Below are 22,854 nucleotides of genomic sequence, written 5' to 3'. Positions count from 1 at the left end.
TTTTCCACACCATTGGCATCTTCCTCTCCTTCAGATACTGTGTGTGTCAGTATCTTTGCCACTCACGAGTACCTCGCCTCTTGCGTGGGTCTCCTTTGTTGACCCTTGGTCTTTGGCTGCTGTTCTCCACCTCCTTTGTAAACACTTTAGGCCTGTGATGGCAGGACCCAGATGTCCTTTTCTGTGGTTCTGGTCAGTCAGTCAACATCGATTGTGCTTCTGCTGCCTACTTGTTCTGTCTGTTCTAGTAAGAGGCCAGAGGCAGGCCCTGCCCTCCAGGAGCTCACACTCGAAAGGTCCATGTTCCCTCTGTTACTCGTCCTCCCATTTCCAACCTTGAATGGTCTGGAGACGACTCTGCCAAGGTTTCTTTAAGCTGCTCTTGTTTTCCTCTGTCTGCCTACTTTTTGAGATGATAAATGTATATTATTGTAATCAGAATGGAGAGGTATGTTGTGGGTCTGTCTACATAGGCTGCACTATATGACCAGTGGGGAGTTTGGAGTTAAGGTTGTCATGCAGAAAATGGATGTGAAGAGCAGATGATGGCCTAGGAACATGGCAAAGGCAGGCCAGGGATGGCTGGACAGCCCAAAGAGGCAAATTGGTGCTGTCGTTGGAGTTAGGAAGAGCTAAGTTCAAATCCAGCCTCAGACCTCACTAGCTGTGTGATCCTGAGCAAGACACTTCATTTCTCTGAGGCTCAGTTTCCTCCTCTATAAATTGGGGATAATAATAGCATCTACTTCACAGAGTTGTTAGGACAATTAACACAAACCTTAAAACACTATGTAGAATGCTAGCTATCAGGAGTCCCCTAATAGCTTCTCAGGGGCCTCTAGAGTGTTGAATGGAGCCACCTCCATGAGTGAACTTTTGGGAGAACATGATTGAGGGCACACTTGAATGGGTGAGATCTCAGAGTCTTTGACGTGGACATTCTCCTCTCTTTCAGCCAAGTGTTCTCTGGGTCTAGCTGCTCTAGTCCACCTGGTGCTTCCTCCTGCCTTTGTTCTCTTCTATACCAAGGCTGGGGAAATGCGTCCTTCTGCTATCAGTTCAGTTTGCTTTTAACTCTTGTGCCTAGGCCATGGGGACTGTGATGTGACTTTGGATAGAAGCCATTCTTTCAGTCATTTGTTGTTCACTGGTGTAAGCTGAGCGCTCAATTCTTTCTGAACTAGAAGGAGGGGCGCCCAACACTGGCTCAGCTCCGGTTACTCAGGTCCAGCAACGCTGTTAAACAAGGATTCCTTGTTTCTTATATTGTATGTGTATTTAAAACATAATCTCTCCCTTAAAGAAAGGAACTGCATTATAGCTGTTGGAACATGGATGGTCCTCAGTAGTTTTTCATGTTAAATAACTAGACGTAGCATCCACAAAGCTGGAACCCACAGGATGACAGTCAGGATCCACAAAGAGCTTGACAGTGGGCTAGACTAGATAAGATGAAATGTAATGGGAATAAATGTTAAGGCTTATACTTGGTTTCAAATAATCAACTTCTAGGATAGGATAGGGTGATGGGCTTCGACAGAAGTTCTCTGAAATACATATGAGTTTTGTCCCAGTGGACTACAAGGTTAGTAGTGTTATAAGTAAAATTATGTGTGTGTGCTGACAGACAGCAAGGCCAAGGTTCTGGAATCCTGAGAAGTGCTGTTGGAGTGAGGCAGTTAGGCCTAAAGAGTAGTTTTTCTTTCCTCTGGCTGGACCAAAGGAGATTAGCTATTTTCCTGTGGTTATTTACTGCTTGATCTTCCCATTCTTCCTACTACTTGGATTATCCTGTTTTCTCTGGTGCCTATTTGACATCTGTGCCCTTCCTGTGATGATCTGGTGACAACTGACAGCCAAGCGTGTGACCTGGCCCAAGATCTTGGTTCATCTTTAGGACTTGTCAGACTTACACACAGACCCTTTCCTTAGATCATTCAAAGGGTTTAGTGGTAGCTTAGTATAGTATAGTATTGGGCTTATATAGGAATAGAGTAGGAATTCTCAGAAGCAATATCTGTGAAGAGAATTTTATATCTGGGGAGGTGTAGGTAGTTATTATTAGAGTTAGTTATGTCCAAGTCCCTCCTAACCTGTCCCTTTTTATTAAACCACTGTTTTCCCATAACTTAGGGTTGTGTGTGTGTGTGTGTGTGTGTGTGTGTGTGTGTGTGTGTGTGTCAATTCAGTGTCTGTTGCCTGCATTGGGCTTGAGTGGCCTTCCCCAAACTAGGGTACTCTTCTGTTACTGGCCTAAATAACATCTACTGTTATTTCAGTACCAAAACTACCTTGATATTTCAGTAGGAGTAAAGAGTAGGACATGGCAGCCCTCTCAAATGAATACAATATTTGGTTTTGTAATGAGAGGATACAGGACTGGGAAAATAGCTAACTCATTAAGGCAATGGCGATAGAGAATAGAATTTATTTCAATCCCATCCAGTAATCATTTCTGAAGCACCTATAAGGGTGAGGCTTTGTGCTAAGTGCTGAGAATACAAAACCAAACCAAGAAACTTGCTCCTGCGTTCCCAGAGCTCCTGGCTACAGTTATCATCATTGTAGCTTCAGACTGAGACGTTCCTGTTCAGGGATGGTGGGCACCTGGAAAAACATCAAGGTCTGAAGTCTGGCAAAGTTAATGAAAAGGAAGGAGTTGGGGGGGGGGCACCTGCAGACAGACAAAGATTCATTCCATGGAGACCAGTGATGATGTGTAGGACAAAGGAGAGAAACAGAGATATTTTTCTAATTTAGTTTTCTTCCTTCCTTCATTTATTCATTCATGTAGTTGGTATTACCATAATGTCTGGCACAAAGTGGGTGTTTAATCAGTGCCTTTTCCCCATTTTCCCCCATCTCTTGCCATGTGGAGGAGAGATCCAATCTGTTCTGGATAGACCTAGGACCTCTGGCTGAAATGTTGGATACTTTTGCTTAATAGGAGGAGAAACTTTTTAATATTTGGCACTGCTCATCAAAAGGGTGAGGTGGGCCTTCGAAGGTAGTGAGATCTCTTTCACTTGACGTGTCCAAGAACCAATTAGGTGACTTCTTCTCCAGGTTGTGGTAGATGGCCTTGCCTGGTATGGGAAGGTGGGACCTGGAGGTCCTTGTTGGTCTACAGTTTTATGGTTCTTTTGTTGCCATCATTAATGACTTGTGACTTTCCCCTCCCTTGTGTGCTCATCTGTTGCTGAACTGTGCCACTGGGATGTAGCTGTGTTTCTCGTCTTCTAGGATCTTGCTGTCTAGGTCTAGAAACCCAAGATCCCCATGAAAGCTAAATAATCGCAGGACATAAGGGATTCACTGTGTGTTTGACAGTGGGCAGGGAGAGTCTGTTCATCTCTGAGGAGAGAGGGACTTGATTTTGGGGTGGTCATGGGGACAGCCCTCTGGCTGCCTCCTTCTGGGAATTATCCTACAGGAAAGGTTGGCAGCCCTCCACCTCCCCCACCCCCCCAGTCACAGGTAGCCTGTCTGCTGGACAACTAAACTTACACCCTCATGTAGGCGGCCTTAGCAGTGCCCAGAGGAAGGCCAGGCAGGCAGCCCTAGACTCCAGATGGGTTTGTAGCTGACCTGGGAAAAGTGCTTTTGAGCCAGGTGGGCATCATTCAGGTTCTTATTTCGAGGCTGTCGCCAGACAGCTCCTAATGCTCTGTGGTGGTGGTGGGGCTGGGGAGCTGAGGCAAAAGCCATGAACTTGTCCTCTTGTGTTGCAGATTCAGGGACTCTTTCCTTTGACTCCGTTGGACAGACGCTAGGCTCAGGTACAACCTCCTTCCCCTTATCTTACCCTCTTGGCCCCAGGCTTGGTTCTGTCCAGGGTGGGGCTTGGTGGCATGTTGGGAGGCAGAGGCAGGTGAGATGAGGAGGGTCCAGGTAGCCCAGGGGAAGGTCTTTAGAGCCTTGATAGAACTGGAAAGGGTCATTGTCCACCCCCCACCCCCCCGGCTGGCCTTCAGAGCCCCAGGGAAGCTAGTGAAGGGCAGAGAGAGCAGCTTGCCATCCTCAGGGCTTGGGGAAGGAAGCCTGGTGTGTGGATGGTGGTACATGTGCCTGCATGCATGCATGTCCTTGGGGGGCTCCAAAAGGCCTTCTGGCGTTTTCTGGGCCCTACTTTTAGCTGGATGAGGGCACATGGTTCATAGGAAACTACATTCCCTGTGGACCTCCCACCAATTTGAGTAGACAAGAGATGTGGCTTTAGCTTCCGCTACAGTCAGAGTCAATCAGAGCCAGCAGCCACGTAGCTCTCAGAGCTAAGGTAGGCCCAGCAAGGGAACAAGCATGCTGAGGTAACCTCTGCTGTTCTGTGTCTGTACCCATATGTTCACATGTTCCCCTGGAGCATGTAAACACACAAGGGTTCACCCTTTCTCTATTCCAGCCAGGCAGGTCTCAGCAGGGGTTTTCTGTCTCCAACCCTGGGCTGGCCTTGCCTTCCCACCCTAGCCAGGGATGGGGAGGGAGAGGCAGGGAGAAGGTAGTCTTTCCTTTAGACTTCAACAGACTGTCATTGCCCCTTGTAGATTTGGGCACTTGTTCAGTGATGAATGTCCAGGACTGGGCCCTGTTTGATCTGTGCCCCTCTGGGAAGGGAGCCCAAAGCTTGAATTTCTGTGCTTTGGCTCTCAGCTTTGGCATATGCCATCTTGGGCTCTAACTGCTGTCCTGAAGGCCAACAAATGAGGTCTTATCATTTAGGCAGGAAGCTTTTGGTGGGTTCTCCTGGGAAGGCTAAGAGTTCTGAGGGTCTTGGTGTACTACCTGACTAGTCACATAGATGACTGAATATGTCACTGAGCACCTTTCCTTAGTGTCAGAAAGGACATGGGCCAGAGAGGGCAGTGTCAAGCCAGTGGCTGAGCCCTTTTTGGCCAACCCAGCCTCTGCCTCTTTTAGGCTTGTCCCTTGCCTATCTGGTGTCCCGTGTTAAAGCAGCAGCCTTCCCCACAGGGCGAGAGATGCTTGGACCTCCTTGGTTCCTAGGGGACCTACTGCTTCCAGACTACCTGAAGGTGCTGGCCCCATAGAATTGTTTCCTGGTGATTTCAACTGAGTTTTTTTCTGACAGACATCAGTTTCATAGAGACCTGGGCTGTTACTTTAATTGCCTGGCCCTGACCTAGTCCTTTAGCTCTTATTGAGGGCAGTAAAGCTTGCTTGCCCTCTTCTCAGAAAGGAAAAGTGGTCTTTGGTTGCCTTTGTTACCTCTAAAGTTGATAGTGAATTTCCTGCCTTCCAACATGGTACCTGTCTTGGGCCAGTGGCCCTGTCTAACTGCCATGCTTATCTCCTCAGGCCTCTGGCTTCCTAATTCCCTCCTGTACCCCATGCTGCCTTCTGCTTGCCACCCAAACTGCTGCCATTACTGCCACTGCTGCCAATGCTCATGCCTAAGCAGAGTCTTGGCTGGAGACAGGGTAGAAGGGGAGGTGGGAATGGGCCCTCCTCACTCACGGTGAAGCTGAGACCCTTCTGCACTGGTTCTACTTCCTGGAGAAGAGATGGCATCTAGGTCTCAATTACTGGGAGAAACTTCAAAGCAAGTTGGTTATGGGTTCCATTACCAGAGGGACCTGGTGCCTTTTCTGCAGAACTCGGATACCATCTCAGCATTCTCTTCATATCTTGTAGTCCCCTTTGGGCAAGGTTGGAGATGGCCTGACCCCATGTTCCACGGAGTCTTGCATTGTGATGTCCAAGAACATCACAGAAGCTATTTGATTCTACTAAGCCTACATCAAGGTGCCAGTGTTCAGGGCCTGCTCAAGTTCCTGGGATCCTGGTGTGCTGCTGCAGTGAGATGAGCCGAGGTGGCTGTCTTGGGCTCCTCTGGCTGGGCAGGGGATTCCCAGTGCAATTGCTAGGTCCACTTATTTGTCTAGGTCAGGGAACTTTCACATTGCTCATCAGAATGCTTTTTCTTCCTCCTTTGTTGGTTTCTAGGTGATTAATTGGTCAAACTTCATCATTTTTTTTCCAAACCTGGAGACCAAGTGGGAGAGACAAACTTCCCCTTGGGCCTTCACCGACTCCCTGACCCAGCATGGGGCTGATGGCACATGGGAGCCCAGAGTCCTGAGCATCTGTTGGGCAGGGTGACTGCTAGGATGCTCTGTGTTGGAATTTTTCTTTTGTATTCTTTGGCTTTCCTGATCAAAGACACTTCCTCCCCTCTCCCCAGAGTCCTCTTCCTGCAACATAGCTGTTGTATTCCAGAAGGGGAGGAGGTGCCATCAAGCCACCACTCCATACATGCTAGCTGGCCCTTGGGCCCCCAAAGGGAGAAGAGATCAGGGTGGCCCTGGGGCTGGATGCTCCTGAGATATATGATCTAGGCTTGGGGCCCTTCTGGAGAGGAGGCTTATCCCTGAAGTCACTGAGAGTCCAGAGGGATAATGAGAGTAGCCTGACCCCAAAGGAGGAGAGTTGGGCTTGTCATCTCAGTCTACCTCAGAACAGATCTAGAGAAAATTCTTCAGAGCCAAACTGGAGTCTAGAGTTTCCTCAAAGGGATTAACAGGGCCCCATCTATAACCCATGCTGAATGGGCAGAATAAGATCTAGGGAAGAGAACCAGCAGGTATTTATTTCCTTGACCACAAAGGAAGGAGAGTTTAGAAAACAGATTTTTTAAAAATCTTATAATTGGGCCAACTAGGTAGCACAATGGATAGAGCACCAGGCCTAGAGTTGGGAGGACCTGAGTTCAAATCTAGCCTCAGGCACTTTCTACCTATGTGACTCTGGGCAAGTCCCTTAACCCCCATTGCTGAGCCCTTGCTGCTTTTCTGTCTTAGAATGAATACTAAAACCAAAGGTAAGGGTTTTTTAAAACGCCTTATGTTGTCACATCTACTTCCTCTCCAATGTAAGCTTTAAATTAATATTCAATAACTCCAAGTATTATATTTATAAGTTTTATTAATAATTACTTGGAGTAGAAAAAATACAAGAACAAAAGTAAAAACCAGAGTAAACTCACGTGAGAAAAATTCTCCTGCCAGCCACTCATCCAACCTTCCCCAGCCACATTGGAGGGAAAAGAGAGAGAGAGGGCAGAGCTACACAAAACTTATATCTTCCCTACATTGGTACATAATGTGAGAAGGAACATGGGAAGCTGGGAAAGAGAGTTTTGGGGAGCAAAATTCTAATTACATACCTAGGAGGTCAGGCAGTTAGCTGGTAGCTATTGATTAAGTGCCTAATGTGTGCCAAGTCCTGTGCTTAGTGTTGGGGATACCTGAGAAAAGCAAAAGACTGTCCATGTCCTCAGGGAGCTCACAGTCTAATGAAGGAGACATTCCATGCAAACTGCTGTGTCCAGACAGGCCATGGCCAGGAGAAATCAGAGCAGATCCACACAGGGAAGGCGATGGGAAAAGGCTTTTTGGAAAAGGTGGTTTTAGTGAGGCTTGAAAGAAGGTGAAAACATTCAGTGAAACTATTGAGCAGATAATACACATTCAGCCCTGCTCCTACTGCCCAAGCAGCTTTGGCCTTTGTCCTTCTGGCCTGGCCTGCTCACCAGGGCTTCTGATAGGCTTAGTACCATTCCAGTACACTTTGTCCTAACTTGTGTCAGGAGCTCCCAGCAAGGGACTGTTGTACAGATTTGTGCCTACTTCATTGTCATTATTACCACAAAATATTGAGTCCTGCTCTGTGCAAGGGCACTGCACCCCAACGCTGGCACTGATGCTGAAGTGAGTAGGGAAGATAGCACCAAGGGCATGTGGGGCTCCCCCTCCCCAAGCTCAGACTCCTAGGGGTCTTTGGGACACATACTTAGCTTTGATCCTTTGTCAACTTTGGAAACACCAGTCCTAGGAGAGCCCTAGATATCTCTGCTGAATTCTGGCTTTCCTTAGGTCATAGAACCTAGAGCTGAAGGGACCCCACAGATCATCCATTCCCCTCATATAACAGGGGAGGAATGTTTCATGACCCCAGAAGCCATAAGTACTGGGGGGCAGGCCTTCATTTCTGAGCCCTGGAGCGGTGGTCTCATCACTCCCTTGTACTTATACATGGCTCTTGGAATACTAGGATGTCATAGAATGCTATTTTATTTCTTTTTATATGCAAATTGCCTAGCCCTTCCTGCTCTTCTGCCTTGGAACCAATACTTAGTACTGATTCTAAGAAGGGAAAGGTTTAAAATAATAGTAGTAGCATTTATATAACACTTTAAAATTTGCAAAATAATGTATACATATTGTCTTATTTGATCCTCACATTAACCCTGGGAGGTAGGTGTTATTATTGTCCCTATTTTACAGATGAGGAAACCAAGGCCAATGGAGGTAAAATGACGTGTCCAGGATCCCCAAGCTAGTGAGTGTCTAAGGCTGGGTTTTAATTTAGGTCTTCCTGAATCTCAGTTCAGTGATCAATCCACTGAACCACCTAGCTTCCTCTAGGTGTTTGTATTCTCAGTGCTTGGCCTATAGTGCTTTGTGAACTCTGTCTGGGTCTTTGTTCTCCTTAGATCATTGCTATGTCACAGTCATGGTTTTCATAGCCAGGAGAGTGTAGGCTCGTGTTGTAGGTAGACAGTGGAAGCCTCACAGAACCAAATTAGAAGGCAGATGATCTCTCCCAAACCATCCTTAAAAGGAAATCCCCTCTATTATAGCTCAGCTGTTGCGGGGAAAAAAGATCTGTCCAGTCTGCAATAGAAATCACTGAGGCAGAATTCTGAGCCAATAATTTGATTGATTAAAGGGATTTGGTCCCTTTTAAAAAATGGGACTTCAGATCTTTCTCAGGATCCAAGATGACCTCTTCTTTCCCATTACAAGTTTTTAGGATCCACAAGTCCGCCTTGTCCAGATGGTGCAGTACCAAATTCAAATTCTCACTGGTGGTTACATGGCTATTGAACCCTGGTGGTCACTAGGTAATGTGCAGACAGATCTCCTTAGCAGAATCCCACTCATTCTTGGGCAATTGAGGGAGATGACAAAAGGGTGGAGGGGCTCCTAAAATAACTTGGGGACTTTCCATGACTGGTCACAAGAGGGACAAGATGTGGGTTATCTCGGCTCACAGGATGAGCCGGGATGTATGCCCATTGCTGGCTAAAGTGTCATAAGATGGGTAAGGGAATGCTTATCTCCCCAGGCTGGAGGAGGGGAAAGTGACAGTGGGTTGGGGTCCAGATGATCTGCTTCCTGTTGTTGGCATTTACTCTCCAGGCCACATGGCTGGAGGTCCTCTAGCTTGGACATTTTTGTGGTTAAGCAAGGATACTTATGACTCTTAGTCTGCAATCTTAAATCTCCTTCTTGTGGCCTAAAAAGTCTGATAGAAGAAAGAATCCTTTTAACCCGATGTCATTAGACTATGGATCCATATCTATAAGATCAACCTTGATTGACTTCATATGAATGTGGGTATATTGAACAATCTCTTATGTAAACCCACTAAAATGAGTCATATTGATTGGAAATTCACTAGGGATAGGTCGTACTAGACTATGGATAGATCATGGATCAATGATTCAGTCAACAAATCATTCAGCCTTCCACTGAAGATCTTTGAGAAGGGGGAATCTGCTACCTTCTGAGAGGTTCCATTCTAGGACAGCTCTCATGCCTCAATTGTTCTCTTTGCATCTCCCACAACACACACCTCTGCTCCTGGTTTTGCCTTTAGGGGTAAAACTGAGCAAGTCTGACTCCTTTTCCTTTAGACAACCCTTCAAATGTCAGGAGATAGTTCTCAGTTCTCTTGAAGTCTTCTTCAGGATAAAATATTCCTAGTTCCCTCAACAGCCAGATTTTGAGACCCTTCATGGTCCTGGTTATCTTCCTCTGGACGTTTTCCACTTTGTTAGTGGTCCTTCCATGGCCTTTACTCCAGGACAGGAAGCTTCAGGTGGGGTGTTCCCGGTGCTCCTGCCATCAGGGCCTTTCTGTCTGTAGCTCCAGGTCATACTTTTTTGCCAGCTGTTTCAGGCTGCTGACTCATTCTAAGCTTGCAACCCACTCATGCTTCAGTTCCTTTTTTGGGCAAACTGCTGTCTAATCTTCTCTCTACTGTTCTTTTCTTGTGAAATTGATTTTTTGAACCAAAATGTAAGATTTTGCATTTATTACTACCAAATGTCATCTTACTAGATTTAGCCCATCATTCCAGCTTATCAAAATATATTTGCATTCAGACTCAGTCATCCTGGATATTAGCTCTCTTTTCCAACATTGCACTATCTCCAAATTTGATGAGTCTTCCATTTATGGCTGAATCTGTACTGTCAGAATGCTTAGATATTGCAAGCCCAAGTTTAGGCCATGAGAGCACTCTGCTAGAGACTTCTGATGTTGCCATCAAACTATTAGTTACTTGTTTGCAGGCATCTAGCTAAGCCTGCAACCAGTTTTAAATTCACCTACCTATGCTATCTCCTACTTAGGCTGCAGCCTATATGGATAAAATGCCAAAGTAGCAGGGACCTAAGTTCAAGACCTTCCTCTGTCATGCCCTAACTTGGTGATTGTGAGCAGTCACTTACTTAATGCCTCAGTGCCCCAGGCAACTCAATTGCACTACTAATTGTCCACCAATTATACCATGCCCTCCATCTTGGAGGGAGTTTCTACATCAGGAGCTCTTTACATCTACAAAATCGTCCCTCTTATTGAGACAAAGTAAAACAAGACAAATTCCACTCCCAGTTCAATGGAAGGGAGGTCCTGGGGGAAGGATTTGAGCTGAATAATAAGGTTAAAAGAATTAGATAACTTGGGGTGATGGGAGGCAAGGGGAAGGGGTGTGTGGTTAGATGAGTAAAGAAGGTAAGGGATTGAATTTGAGAGGAACTGGAAGGAGAACAAACTTTAGGTGCATAGACTAGTCTCAGTCCTGCTTTTGGATTCTTTGGAAGAATGTTGAAGGGTGGGGAACCGGAAAAAAAAAGATTAGGAAGATAAGAGGTTTTAGGAGGATCTAAGACTTGAAGGGGAAGGCTGATGGTAATTGGCTAGAGGAAGGAAGGTTACAATGAGAGGTTAGTCAACTGATGAAGCAGACTGGCAGGTGAGGCAACTGAGGCAAGTCTGAGGTACATGAGAGTCCAATGGGAAGGGGTGTGTGGCTACATCATTGATAAGATCAAAGAAAGGAAGCCTGGACAGTTCTTGCTTTATGTAAATTTGCATTACATAAATTACTTTACATAAAGAATTCCACATTCTAAAAAACACTTCTGTTAACTTTACTGTATAGTACTGTGTTCTCTCCACTCCCACTCCTCAGAGGCCCCCCCCCCAAATAAAACAAACCCAAAACCTTTGAGTGAAAGTAGAACCAAAAACAGCTGCCACCCCATGGAGGCTTGGCTTGAGACCTCTGTTGCTGAGAGAGACCTTTGCCCCAGGCTGCTCACTTGCCCAAGCCCCAAAGTGGCTGGTCTCTTCTCCTGCTCTGGCTTCTTTGTGCCTGGCCTCCACATGTCCTTAAACTCTGTGCCAGCTGCTTCCCTGTCTCCCGCACATCCTAGAGCAAAATCACATTACATAAATTCGATTTGCAGAATGGTCCACTTCCTTAAAGTGAGAACTGTCTCTAAGTTATTGTAACAAGTTATTATCACTAAGTCATAGTGATCATTGACCTTCTAGTTGGGACTTGAGGTTGGGGTACAAATCTCAAAAAATAAGACTGAAAATCCCAACACGTATGGAGAGTAAGGAAAACTGTAGGAATTGCACTGAGTGTGCAATGGGTGTATTTCTGCTACAGCCAAATGCTGCTGCCTGTGTTCTAGGCGCAGGTTTTCTTTCCCTGGGAGGAGCCAGGGAAAGATGAAAAAAGTGGGAGGAAGACTTCTCTTTACATGAATAGGGAATGTTCCTGGAGGAAATAGGACCGAGGCTTTAGTGGGGTGATGGGAGTGGAGGCCTGGGAGGGCCAGGAACAGCTACACACCCTAGGCCCTAGAATAGATGAAGGGGAGGGGAATGCTCATGTGACCTTGGGTTGCCTTAAGAGAGGCAGCTGAGAATCCAGAAGTAAAGGGTCTTCTGCTGGGCTCGGACTACATTTGGATGATTGTGCTTGGTTTGGGCCCCTACACTGTGAAGACACTAGTGAGCAAGAGAGTGGCCAGAAGTAGGCCAGGATGATGAAGGGCCTTGAGGTCATGCTATAGAAGTGTCAGTTGAAGGAATTGGGAATGTTTTGCCTGAAAAAGAAAAGACTCGGGAGAGAGATTTTAAAATAAGGGACAGCTAGATTGCTGGTTAGAGTACCAGACCTGGGGTTTGGGAGGACCTGGATTCAAATTTGGTCTCAGACACTTTCTGTGTGACCTTGAGCAAGTCATTTAATCCCAATTGCCTTACCCTTACTGCTCTTCTGCCTTGGAACCAATATGCAGTATTGATTCAAAGGGTTTAAAAAAAAAAAAAAGTAGGGTAACTATCCAGAGCATTCTCCTGTCTGAAGGGAAATGAGACTGGTCTGGCGAGACCTGTTCTTGATGAAGCCAGGCTGGTTCTTTAGAATCATTCCTTCCTCTTCAGAATTTCCACCAGGAAATTGTCTATTGTCCCTTGACTAGGAAATGTCTGAACAAATGTGGTGTCTGATGATGATGGTGGAATATTGTTGTACTCTAAGGAATGATGAACTTCTTGATTTCTATGTGAACTAGAAAGACCTCCATGAACTGATGTGGAGTGAGATGAGCAGAAGCAGGAGAACATTGTACACAGGAAGTGAAACATTGTGGGACGATCAAATGTGAGACTTTGCTACCAATAGCAATACAATGACCCAGGACAATTCTGAGGGACTTGAGAAAGAACGCTGTCCACAGCTAGAGAAGTAAATGTGGGAGTAGAAATCTAAAAGAAAATCTGTGATTTATCACTTGTATATATGGTATATGATTTGGGGTTTAGGTTTTAAAAGATCACTCTATTACAAAAATAAATAATATGGAAATAGGTTTTGAGTGATAACACATGTATAACCCTGCGGAATTGCTTGTCAGCTCTGGGAATGGGGAGGGAGGCAACATGAATCATGCAACCATGGAAAAATATTTAAAGAATAAAATAAAAGCTAAAAAAAATAGTCTAGACTTTTCCCAGAAATCAAAGTCAAGTTCTTTGGCCTCTCATTTGCAGTTCTTTTTTTCTTCCCACATTTGCCCCCCTCCAGTCCTGCTGTAGCTCTCCTTTGCTCCATCACCTTTCAAAGGTCACTCATCATGGAGCAGCAATTGAAGGTTAGACCTATTCAAAGAACAATTTAACATCTGAGTGGACCCCAGCAGCTATTGCAATAGGAGGTGATGAGAGGCCTGCACTGAAGGAGTAGCAGGCGGTATCAGAGGAGAGAAAGGGGCAAATTGGAAAGATATAAAGTTGAAGTTAATAGGCTTTGACAACAGATTGGACCTGGGTGGGGGGTGAGAGTAAGGAGTCCAGGACGATTCTTAGGTTATGTGACGATCCAACAGAGGATCCTGGAAAGAAACGATTAGACATAACAAACCAGAGAGGAGTGAGCCCCGGTGCCTCGGGGCTCCTTTCTCCCTCCTCGTTGGCACTGGAGTCAGAGGTTGAGCTGTGGCACTAGGGAAGCCTGGATTCTTCCTTCTATACCTCCCAACTTTGTGGCCTGTCCCAGCCAGTCTTCCCTCTCTGAGGTCGGTTTCCTCATCTGTCAGAGGTGATAGTGGGGAGGAGGGTCCTGCTCCGTCTCCTTGGTAGCCACTGTCTAGCCCTGAGAATTCTGGAACAGCCTGGCGCTGGCCTAAGGGAAGCTCAAAGGTCAATAAGACTGGCATGGCCAGTCTCTGCCCCCTCTGCCTTACTGCCCCAACCCAGGCCCTTCCTGCTGGGTGGTCCCAATAGACTGCAGCCAAAGACTAAACAGTTCTCCTTCACTGCCCACCAGCCAGCCTGCTCTGGCCTCCTCACTGGGGGCCTGCTGTGGGGGCTTCTGCAGAGTTTATTGTGCTTGGCTGGGATGGCCTTGGCTCCAGTTCCTGGAGGCTCCCTGCTGCTGTGACTGCCTAGCAGGGGCTCTGGCCTGCTCGTGGCTCACCCTGGGCAGGCTGACCTCTTCTGGCCCAGGCCTCTCCAGAGCCCCTTCCCTGTCCTGTTCTGTGCCTTCAGTCTCTTCCTGGTCCCTTCTCTTCAACACTTCCCCCCTCCCTTTGTGCTGGGCCCCAGCTGTCTGCCACTTGTCCTTCTGACCACCAAGTGTGGCCCTCCCCAGGCCTCTGCGCTGACCCCTGGCCTCTCCTCTGCTCTGTACTGTCTCCCTCAAGGTCCTCAGCAGCTTAGATCTCTTCCCAGGATTCCCTGATCCAGCCCTGACTTAGCTCCCAGGCACTAGCCCTGTGGCACCAGCCCCCTACCAGCCCCCCTGGGCTTGTCAAGAGGATGGAATGAGAGAATGTAAAGCATCAGGTTAGCACAGTGCCTGGCACAGAGGAGGTGCTGTCTCACATGGAATGTCCCAGAGACCTCTCAAGGGCATCCCAAAGGCCTCATCTCCCTCGTTCCCCATCCTGCACCGCCACTCCCAAGGCCACCATTCAGGCCCAGAGCTAAGCGTGACACCCTGCTCAGACACCTGGCCGTGGGGATAAAATGCCGTTCCCTCAGTTTGGCCTTCAAGGTCCTCTCGGCCGCCTTGCCAGTCTGATTTCATCCTGAAATTCTTGGTGTCATTGCTGTCAAACTGGCCAGCATCTCCTGCCTTCCCTCCTCCTCGAATCCTGAGCTCCCCTCCAAAGCCCAGGCCAGCCTAGCCACCCTATCCTCTGTGAGACCCTCCTACATCCCTCTCCCCTCCTGAGAGCTCTTGAAATGCCTACGTATGTGCTTTGTTTTCACTTATCTGGGCTATGGTATAGCGGAAGGAGCTGGGTTCAGATCCCACCTCCTACATTTACCAGCTCTATGGTATGGGACCTCAAAGGTTCCTTCCAACATTGTCCCCCCACCCCAGTCTGTGATGCAGGGTGTTGTTCCATGCCCTGATTGCAAGTTCCGTGAGGGCAGGAGCTCCTTCGTTTTTCCTCTGTATCTCTAGCACTCCCCATGTTGTCTGGCACCCAATAGGTGCCCTTTCAATGGAGTTCCCAGCAGACCCCAAGCTGGGAGGTATGTAATAGGACTCCTTCCCAGGTTTAGCTGTTTAGCTATTTCCAATTCCATGGAACTACTTTATGTACCAGCCCCAGTTGGTCTCCATATCGCCCATGTTTTAGCTCTTCTCCCTGACTCATTTTCCTGAGCTGTACCCTCCCTCTCCCATAGTGTCCCATGGATGTAGGATATACCAGAACTGCCCTGGAGGGCTGTTGGGGAAGGAGATAGAGGAGGGGGGAGAATCTTCTGTACAGAGGGACTCTGAGCCTCCCTAATCCTGGGAACTGCCTTTGGCCAGGAAAAGCCAGCTCATGTGGGTGGTTATGGTTTATGACATAACAAGGGCTCTCTTTATGTCATGAATTGGTGCAAGTCATTTTGTTCCCATTTTATAGGTGTTGAAACTAAGCCTTGGATCAGTTATTTGCCCTGGGTCACTGTGTGACCAGGCTGTCTGAGGTAACTCACACCTCTCAGTCCATGCCCTCCCATCTCATTTCTTCAGCTTCTTCTCTATGTAGTGCCGACCCCCCTCCCTTTGGTGCCAGGCAAGACAAATTGAGGTAGAGGCCATCTGCCTCTTGTACTGCCCCACTCAGAGCTGTGGACTCTCCAGAGCCAAGCCTGGCCTCCTGAGTCTATCCTGAGTAATTGAGGCTGTTTTGCTGCCTCTCTGCCCCCTCAGTTTTCCCCCAGAGCCTCTTTAGCAGGGCTTCCAGGTATCATGACCCACTTAAGACATGAAGAAGGGCTTCCTGTTGGGAGCCAGAGGTGGCACCAGAGGCCTTCCCACCTCATTTAGTGCCAATTAGAGAGTCTCAGAGCTCCAAGGGGTTTCAGGGGCATCTTGTTTGACTGGTTCCTGGATAAGAATCTTCTATGAAGTATACCCAGCAGGCAGTTCTTCTCTCCTTGCATACCTCCAGGAATAGAGAGCTCATTACCAGGTGGAGCAGCCCCTTCCATTCTAAGATTGCTGTCATTGTTGGGAAGTCTGCTTTATTATCCAGCCTCATCTCCCTCTCTGCATTTCTCTTCTTGGCTCCAGAGTGCCAGGACAAGTCTGATCCTTCTCCATGTCAGTGACCAGCACCTTCTGACCAATACCTGATATTTCTAGCCAGAAGGGGCCTGAATTGGGGCCTCTTCTGAGATCCTGGACTGAATTTGGGACCCCTTGTTGGCCAGCTCTGAGTCCAGGATTTTCCTGGCCCCACCATCCTGGCCGCTCCCTTAGGTCTCTGGCCAGTCTGTCAGGAAAGAGGAAATCTGGGAGGGGGGGTGAGGGGGTGAGTAGTGAGCATTCCTGAGGTCCAAGGAGAGCTCACAAAAATGTCTCTGGGCCTGGCACTCAGAGGTGGCTGGATCCCTAATGATACCTGGGCAGTTTCAGTAGAGGAGATGGATAATGAGACAGTGGGGATGTGGAGAACTCTGGGGGAGATTGGCTGGGGCAGGGTGGAAGAGGAAGGAATGAAGGGAGTGTGAAGGGGTCTAGGGAACCCATCCATCCATCTGTCCATTTGGGGTCCGTGTACCTTGCCTTGTCTGTGAGGGCATGTAGTCCTCCTTTCTTGGGGAGCCCTGTACCCCAGGGTCTGAGAGCCGGAAGGGGGGCCCTAATGCTCCTCTTTTCCAGCCCCTTTGGATCTTTTATAGGTGGAGGCTGCCCACAGCAACTGTGGCCCAGGTGGAATCAGACCTGGGTGACCCTGAGCAAGGAAGGCTCTTCCTTTCCTTCTCTGTAAAATGAGGCTTTTACACTCGCTGTGCTCTTCGGGCCTTTCCTGGGTTGCTGGTCTCTCTGCCCCCACCCCCCAGGGGGGAGGGAAGAGGGAAAAGCTTCCAGATGGCGGTGATATCTTGGCAACCTAGCTTCTGTGTAATATCAGTGAGGCAGGAGCAGGGATGGGATGTGAAGGAAGGGGGGTGAGACCAGAGCTGCTGAAAAGTGACAGTCTGCAGAAGCCGCACCGCCGCACGGAGAGTACATCCAGGAATGCTTGTGCGAGAGGGCCAAAGCTTTCTACCCGTGGGAACATGGGCCACACAAATGGGAGAGGTCTGCCCCTCTTCTGCCTCAGCTTCCTCCACCAAGAGACAGCCTTCAGAGAGAAGGTAAATGGAAGATTCAGATCTCCCCAAAGTGGGGCCCACTGAGGCCCAGGAAATAGAAGAGGCCTCCTGTCTGACAGAGAGGAGTGTTGAGGCTGGAAACTTCCAGCACTCTCAGAAATCCTTTGGGTTTTTTGGGGAGGGCAAAGTTGAATTTTCTACAGGGATTATTTCTGATGAGTCACGGGGGAGGGGCAATACTGGTAAATGTTTAACAATCTGCTTTACAAAAAAAAAAAGGCACTCTCAATTTAATCTACATTATTAACATTTCTCCATCACTTTTAAGTTAAGACAATCAACAAAACAAGTCAGAGGGCAAGCCAGGTGACTAGGGCAGCTAGGATTGAGAACCAGGTCTAGAGAGGTGGAGGTCCTGGGATCAAATGTGGCCTCAGACACTTCTTAGCTTTGTAACCCTGGGCAAGTCACTTACCTCTCTTCTACTTTGGAATTAATACACAGTATTGATTCTAAGACAGAAGGTAAGAGTTTTATTTAAAAAAAAAAAAAGACAAAAATCCCTAACAAAAGTAAACCAAGTGCTTGTTTGTAAGTTTGTCTGTTTCTGAGATGTTTGTGCTCATACTGGAAACTGAATGGAAAATTCAGCTAGTTCAATCTGGCTCTAACACACTCCTGATTACTTAATGGACATCAATTAAGAGCCTCCAGTGTGCCTGGTAGTCCTGGGTGCTAATCTCTAAGGAGGTCCCACAGTCCCTGCCTTGAGGCCACTCACAGCCTAATAAAGGAGGCTACATGAAAACAAGGTCCTGACAGTGTCTGGCGGAAGCAAGAGAAGCTAAGGATAGTGGGAGTTTGGGCAGCACTGGGGGATGATGGGTGAGAATGAGGGTTCACAGTGATATTTTATAGTGGAGAAAAATCACTACACCAAGAGGATGACCCCCAAAGAGGGAGAGCCGAGCCTGAGCCTACCGTTTCCAACCCTAGTCCCTTCCTCTTCAGCCCTCATCATTAGGAAACTTTTCCTGCCAATCCAGCTGAAATCTGCTTCTTCACAGCTCTCTGCCTTCCCAGCAGAACAAAGCTGATGTCCTCTGGGGAGGGGGAGGGTTCTGCAGGCTCAGCATGCCCACTTTTTTAAGCTGATCTCCAGCCTCTTCACTGCTCTGGTTTCCTTCTTCTGCACCGTCTCCAGCTGGTCAGTGCACTTCCTAAAATGGGCTTGGTGTAGAGATTGGATGAGGCCTACCCAGGCCTGAGGACAGAGGCATTGTCCCCTCCTGCTCCTGGAAGCTACATCCAGGGGGCTATTTTCTGCTGATTCACACTGAGCTCCACTCAGACCTTCAGATCTCTTTCAGACAAGTCATAGTCCAGTGGTCCTGTGCTTGTGAATTACAGCTGTATGGCTTATGCATTTCATCCAGTTAGGTTGGAGCTTGGTGACTCCCAGGGTGAGCCGACAGGCCTGCCCTCAACATGGAGTGTCTTCTGAGCTAAGTCCTGGGCTGGCAGGCTGGGCTGACCAGATCCCTCTGCCCCTTGCATGATCAGGACATGTTCTGTTTTCTGCTTTGTTTTTCAGAGTATGACCGCTTGGGCTTTCTTCTGAAATTGGACTCCAAACTGTGAGTAGCACAAGGTGGGAGGTTTTGTTCTGGAGGGAATGGAAGGTGAGGTTTTCAAGACCTCAAAGGCCTGACTTTGGCCTGGGGTGGGGGAGGGGGAGAGTGGGAAGCTGGAGACCTCAGCAAACATCCAGGCCCCATGTTGCTCCTCTGAAGGGCCCAGGGAGGCCGTGGGTACCTGGCAATATGGTACCAGGGTGCCACCACCAGGGATCACTGGGCAGTCCTAATGACTCAGACTCCTTCCTCTCCTAGCTATCTCCTCAGCTTTGTTTCTCTTTCCGACCCCTTCAATCAGGCCTTCCTAACCTGCCAGTTGCAATGGAGAGGTGGTACAGAGGGGAAGGCCACAGGATTTGGAATTTTATCACCTGGGTTCAAAACCCAGCTGTGCAACTTGCTGCTTTAGGGTCATGGAGAGGGTTGGCCTAGGTGGCCTGATCTGTGATCTCATGAATAGCCTCGTTACGTGTCTTCCCTCTTTCCACTTCTCTCTAAATTGTCTTTCATCCCATTGCTAGGTTGATTCTCCTTGTTTAGATAACTGGTGGCAGCCCCCCAAATCTCAGGGTGAGTCCTCCATATTCCTCCAAGATACTCTGTGGGTCCATATTCCTTGATACTGTAGTTCATAAGCCTCCTTGAATGAACTTTGCTTTTCTATTTCTCTAAAGGATACAGTTAGTTCAAAGAAAAGGCATTTTAATGAAACAATAGAAAGAAAAGAAACAGCAAAAAGATTTCCTCCACAAACCCCAGCTCACAGGGTTTTCATAAAGTCGTGTTTTTTCAGAGTACATGTATTGGGTTTTCTCCTCTGGCTACCTAGAGAATTTCATCCCCTGGGGCCAAGTTCTTTAGAATAAAGTAGAGGATCCAAAGTAGAGCTAGCTAACATCTTCAGGCTCAATCTTTTCTTTGGACCAACTTCCTAGTTGCTAGGCTTGAGGTCTCCAAAGGCAAATCTTTGTTTTTTTAAAGGAGAATTTTATTGATAACAAAAGTCAAAGGAAAAATCAGTCCGAAATGATTCTTAGAACATACCTATGCCATCATTGCATATTGCCTTCAGTCATTGTGTCCTTAATTCTACTTTCTTTTCCTCCTTCCTCTCCCCTACTTATTGAGAAAGCAAAAAACAAAAATGGGTCACATATGTCAAGCACATTCCTGTGCTGGTTGTGACCACTGCATGTCCCCCCCCCCAAATATGTCTGCTCCCTAAGACCCTCACCTTTCTACCCAGAGGTGGGCAATATGTTTCATCATGGGTCCTCTGTCATTTTGCTGATCAGAGTTCTCTTATGCCTTTCAGAGTTGATTCGGTTTACAGTAATGTTATTATGAACCTTTCTCCTGGTTCTATGCACTTCACTCTGTATCGGTTCATACAAGTTTTCTCAGGTTTGTCTGAAACCATCCTCTGGCATTTTGAGGGGCACTAGAAAGACAAAGACTGAATGGATAATATCCCCTGCTTTCAAGAAGCTTCGTTTCTCTTCACGTGGAAATTGCTGGGCTATTTTTGGCAAATTATTTTCCAGTTTTCCCGATGGTTCTACCATCTCCAGACCTTTGATTACATTGTATATTTGAAAAGTCCTTCTTTCCTCCCTTTGCCTATTACATGCTTACTACCCCTTTACTCCTGTCTCCCTGCCCCCAAAAGCTGGGCAGCCCAAGGATCATCTCTTCTGGAGTGTCTTCTTGTCTTCCCTGGTGTCTCATTCTTCAACTGAGCCAGGAAGTTTCCCTGGTGCCTGGCCTGGGACTCTGTGTGTTGGACAGTAGCAGGCAGGCCACTTCTTGTAGGGTCAGGGAGACCTGACCTAGTTCCCACCCCAGGCAGCATGGATCCAGGTTTCCCCAACCCCCAGCCTCTGCCCTGGCCTTGACCAGGTGGACCCTGAGCAGTGAGCAGCTCCCGGATTTATTTCAAGTGCCTTGAGTGAAGCTCAGAGAGAAAATGAAGTCATTCCTTCCTCCCCTGGGGAAGGCTCAGCTTTCTAGGGCTGCAGCAGAGGAAATGACTTTTGGAAATCCTTTAAGGGCCATTCTGTTACCAGGTTAATAAACATTTCACTTACCTCAGTCAACCAATCAACAAGCACTTATTTGTTTATTTAAGCCCTTACTTTCTGCCTTAGGAGCTTATGGTTCCCAGGAGAAAAGGGGTAAGGGCTAGGCAGGTGGGTTAAGGGGCTTGCCCAGTGTCACACAGCGAGGAAGTATCGCCTTGGCTGCCCCCACAAGCATTTAATTTTTGGCTCTAAGCTCTTCCTCCTGGGGAAATTAGGGAAACAAAGAAGGGCCCAAACGACCCCTGCCCTTGGGAGCCATCTGTTTAACCCTGCTACGTTGAGATCTCCTCCACAGGGGAAGGAGGTTGTCTCCTAGGGGACTGTTTTACTCATTTGAGATTGGCACTGCCCTGACCCTTTCTGGGCCTGCATACTCTAAGGCCAGGAGAGTCTTGGGGGGCCCAGGAAGCTGGTATAGAGCCCCAGGGGTCCCACTGCCCTTTGTGGGCCTGGCCATGGCCCCAGGAGGACAGTGAGTGCAGAGCCCCAGCTGAGGCACCGACAGGCAGCCTGGCCTGGGCTTTAGTGTGTGCGTACAGGCATGGGCTCGCTCTCTTGGGAATGGCCGTGCACCTGTGGTTGGCTTCCTTTGCTGGGCCTTGTTGGCTCATCCTGATCTCCAGATCTTCTCCAATAATTAGGTTATGGCCACATGAGAGAGACTTGGGACTTGGGGCAAGGAATTCCAGAGTTGAGAATGGGGGAGAATCGAATAGGTTCACCAGGAGAGAAGGAAGCCAGAGCAGGCCCCATTGCTGAGAAATGCATGACGGTGGTAGAGGGAGAGTCTGGATGTGGTGAAGAAGAATAAGGCGGCTTGGCTTCCTAACTGTGAAAACAAGCAGTTATTAAGCACCTACTGTACACTAGGCATCATGTTAAGCCCTGGGGCTGGAGAGGGGAGGGAGCATTTATGGAGTACCTACTCTGCAGCAAATACTGTGCTAAGTGCTTTTTGCCAATATGATCTCACTTGATCCTTACAATAACCCTGTGAGGCAGATGTTATTATTCCCATTTTACAGTTGAGAAAACTAAGGCAGATAGGTTAAGTGACTTTCCCATGGTCACTTAGCTAGTCAGTGTCTGAAGCCATTTGGCCTCAAAGTTTTCCCGACTTTAGGCCCAAGGCTCTCTCCATTGTGTCACCAGCTGTCTCTACAAAGAAAGGCTCAGAGGATAGGCAATAAGGCATAAGGAGAGCTTGAGAGAGCAGCCAGGGATGTCCATCCTGATGGGCAGGGCGAGGGTGGAAGGAGGGTGAGAAGAAATGTCTGAGATGAAGGGAAGTTTGCTAAGTATGGGTCTGGCACTCCACAGGGCACAGTGGAAAAGGCAGGCGGCACTGAAGCGGTTTATGGAAGGGGCCGGATTGAGGTAGATGGGGAGGAGACGTGGGCAGTGGGCAGCTGTGGATCTCGCATTGACACAGTGCCAGCCCGGGAGTCCAGGCAGAGGAGCAGCTGATGGAGCAACTCCATGGAGAAGGGGGGGGGGGGATGGAACATTCCTGGCCCTGCCTTTGGGCCGCCGTCACCTGGAGCTCCCAGCCTCCTGCCCTTTTGCCTGCAGCCTGGCAGGCCTGGCCTTCCCTAGGGAAGAAGGGGGAACTGAGGCCAAGAGCCTGGCTGGCTACCTACCACCTTTCTCCAGCTGCCCTGGCCTTTCACAGGCCCTTTGGGAAGAGAGCTCTTGTTTTTGGCTAACCCCTGGCTTTTGTCAAAGCCCAACTTGCCTCACATTCCAAGCTCTGATCTAAGCCCAGGTTTTGTGATTTCCTGAATTTTGGAACCCCCTCCCCACCCCCCAGTGTTGCCCCTGCCCTAAGCAGGATGGGGGGCCTTGGTCCACTACAATGCCTCCTGCTTCCTTCCTCCTCTCTCCCCCTTTTCACTTTCTTCTTTCTTCCCTGCCCTCCCCCCCCCC

General features: G+C 48.2%; 1 protein-coding gene across 2 annotated transcripts in view; it reads left to right on the top strand.

Moving 5' to 3' along the window:
• The window catches only part of ST3GAL3 (ST3 beta-galactoside alpha-2,3-sialyltransferase 3), a 139,408-nt gene that overhangs the window by 51,115 nt on the left and 65,439 nt on the right, over positions 1–22,854 (top strand). The window contains exons 3-4 of one of the 2 annotated variants that reach the window (XM_044674204.1): positions 3,732–3,779; positions 18,805–18,847. In XM_044674204.1, the coding sequence (XP_044530139.1) occupies positions 3,732–3,779; positions 18,805–18,847 (91 nt within the window). The remainder of the gene's footprint in view (positions 1–3,731; positions 3,780–18,804; positions 18,848–22,854) is intronic. The other variant, XM_044674205.1, reaches the window with a different exon arrangement.

The sequence above is a fragment of the Gracilinanus agilis genome, chromosome 4 (genome assembly GCF_016433145.1).
Source record: "Gracilinanus agilis isolate LMUSP501 chromosome 4, AgileGrace, whole genome shotgun sequence".
Classification (NCBI taxonomy): domain Eukaryota; kingdom Metazoa; phylum Chordata; class Mammalia; order Didelphimorphia; family Didelphidae; genus Gracilinanus; species Gracilinanus agilis.
Note: the sequence above shows the minus strand (reverse complement) of the source record. Positions and strands in the feature narration are given on the sequence as shown.